This window comes from Apaloderma vittatum, unplaced genomic scaffold, assembly GCF_000703405.1.
Source record: "Apaloderma vittatum isolate BGI_N311 unplaced genomic scaffold, ASM70340v1 scaffold28391, whole genome shotgun sequence".
NCBI classification, from domain to species: Eukaryota; Metazoa; Chordata; class Aves; order Trogoniformes; family Trogonidae; genus Apaloderma; species Apaloderma vittatum.
The window spans coordinates 1,315-2,546 of NW_009700082.1; the positions used below are offsets into that span (position 1 = coordinate 1,315).

The 1,232-nt window shown below is 60.1% G+C and overlaps 1 protein-coding gene across 1 annotated transcript in view; it reads left to right on the top strand.

Annotated features, from left to right (window-relative positions):
- DPH2 (DPH2 homolog (S. cerevisiae)) overlaps positions 1-312 on the top strand; it is a gene marked incomplete at its 5' end in the record, with an annotated part of 1,618 nt that extends 1,306 nt beyond the window's left edge. Inside the window, 2 exons of the mRNA XM_009878645.1 lie at positions 14-85; positions 182-312. Of these exons, the coding sequence (XP_009876947.1) occupies positions 14-85; positions 182-312 (203 nt within the window). The remainder of the gene's footprint in view (positions 1-13; positions 86-181) is intronic.
- Positions 313-1,232: the final 920 nt, after the last annotated feature.

Here is a 1,232-nt window from a genome sequence, read left to right on the forward strand (position 1 = left end):
GCCCCCCGGCTCCCCCGGCTGCCCCCTGCCCCCGCCCTGGCCTGCAGGGACCAGACGCGGGCCCTCGCGGAGATCAGCCCTGCTGGTTTGTGCTTCAGTTTCATGGCGGGGCTGAGCCCCGGTGCAGGGGCAGTGCTGCCTCCCTGCTCCCAGTAACAATTCTCTTTCTCTCTCTTCCCAGCCTCCTTCCTGGAGTCCCGCAGCTGGCGGGGCCTGGAGCAGCAGCTGGGGCAGACACCCATCTCCAAGGCTGTGCAGGGCCGACGAGGGATTGCCATTGCCTATGAGGACGAGGGGCGTGAGCAACCCTGAATCGGCAGGGGTGTGCGGGAGCCCAGGCATTGCCTGCCCCTGGCTGTTGGACCCATGAGGATCCCACAAGGGTCCGGACCTGCCACTAGCTGAGCCCATGCTGGACACAGCCTTGGGCCAGATACGGTGGGAGAGCAGGAGTCACATGCGTTTGGAGATGCCCAGAGCACCCTGGGGCTCACAGCCAGGACAGCAGCAGGGCCCGGAGGGGTGCTCGGCCCAGACCCGGCCTCTGAGGGAGTTCTGTCACTACACAGAAAGGGCACAGCTTCACGCGAGCCAACAACACAAGAACTCAAGGCTTTTGTGAGCTACTGCTGCTAACTAAAGCTGAACAGAAAAGGACTTGTGAGTGAATTGTCTTCTAGAATAGAACTTGGGCTGAGGAGCACAGACAGGAGTGATACCAGATGTCCCAGAGAGAAAACACAGATCATGGTGCTCACTTGGGGAGCACAGCCCTATGTATCAACTAGAGCCAGCCCAACAGAACACAAAACCAGAACTGGGACCCCCCCAGAACTGAAAGCACACTCACATGCTGGGCTGGAGAACTAAGGAGAAAGGGGAAAGGGCTCCGAGCAAGCCCCTCAACTGCTTTGATGACCAGGAGTGGGGCTGTACACATCCTGTGCTGCAGGTAGCACCCTGTGTTTGGTAGGGGTAGGGATGGAGTCTGGCCCCTCTTGTGTGGGACAGGACCATTTCTGCCCCCTGAGATGTTCCATGCTAGGCAGGAGAGCCTGGCAGGCACTGCAGGGCTGGGGGAAGGGACTGGTTTTCACCAACGCTCTGCAGCCAGGGTGGGAGAAGAGGCTTTGAGGCATCCCAGCCTTGATTTACCACCCCCCTTCACTGAGCTCTTCCCCAGAGGCAAAGGGCAGGCAAAGTCTGGGCACCGCAATAATGACAGCCACAAC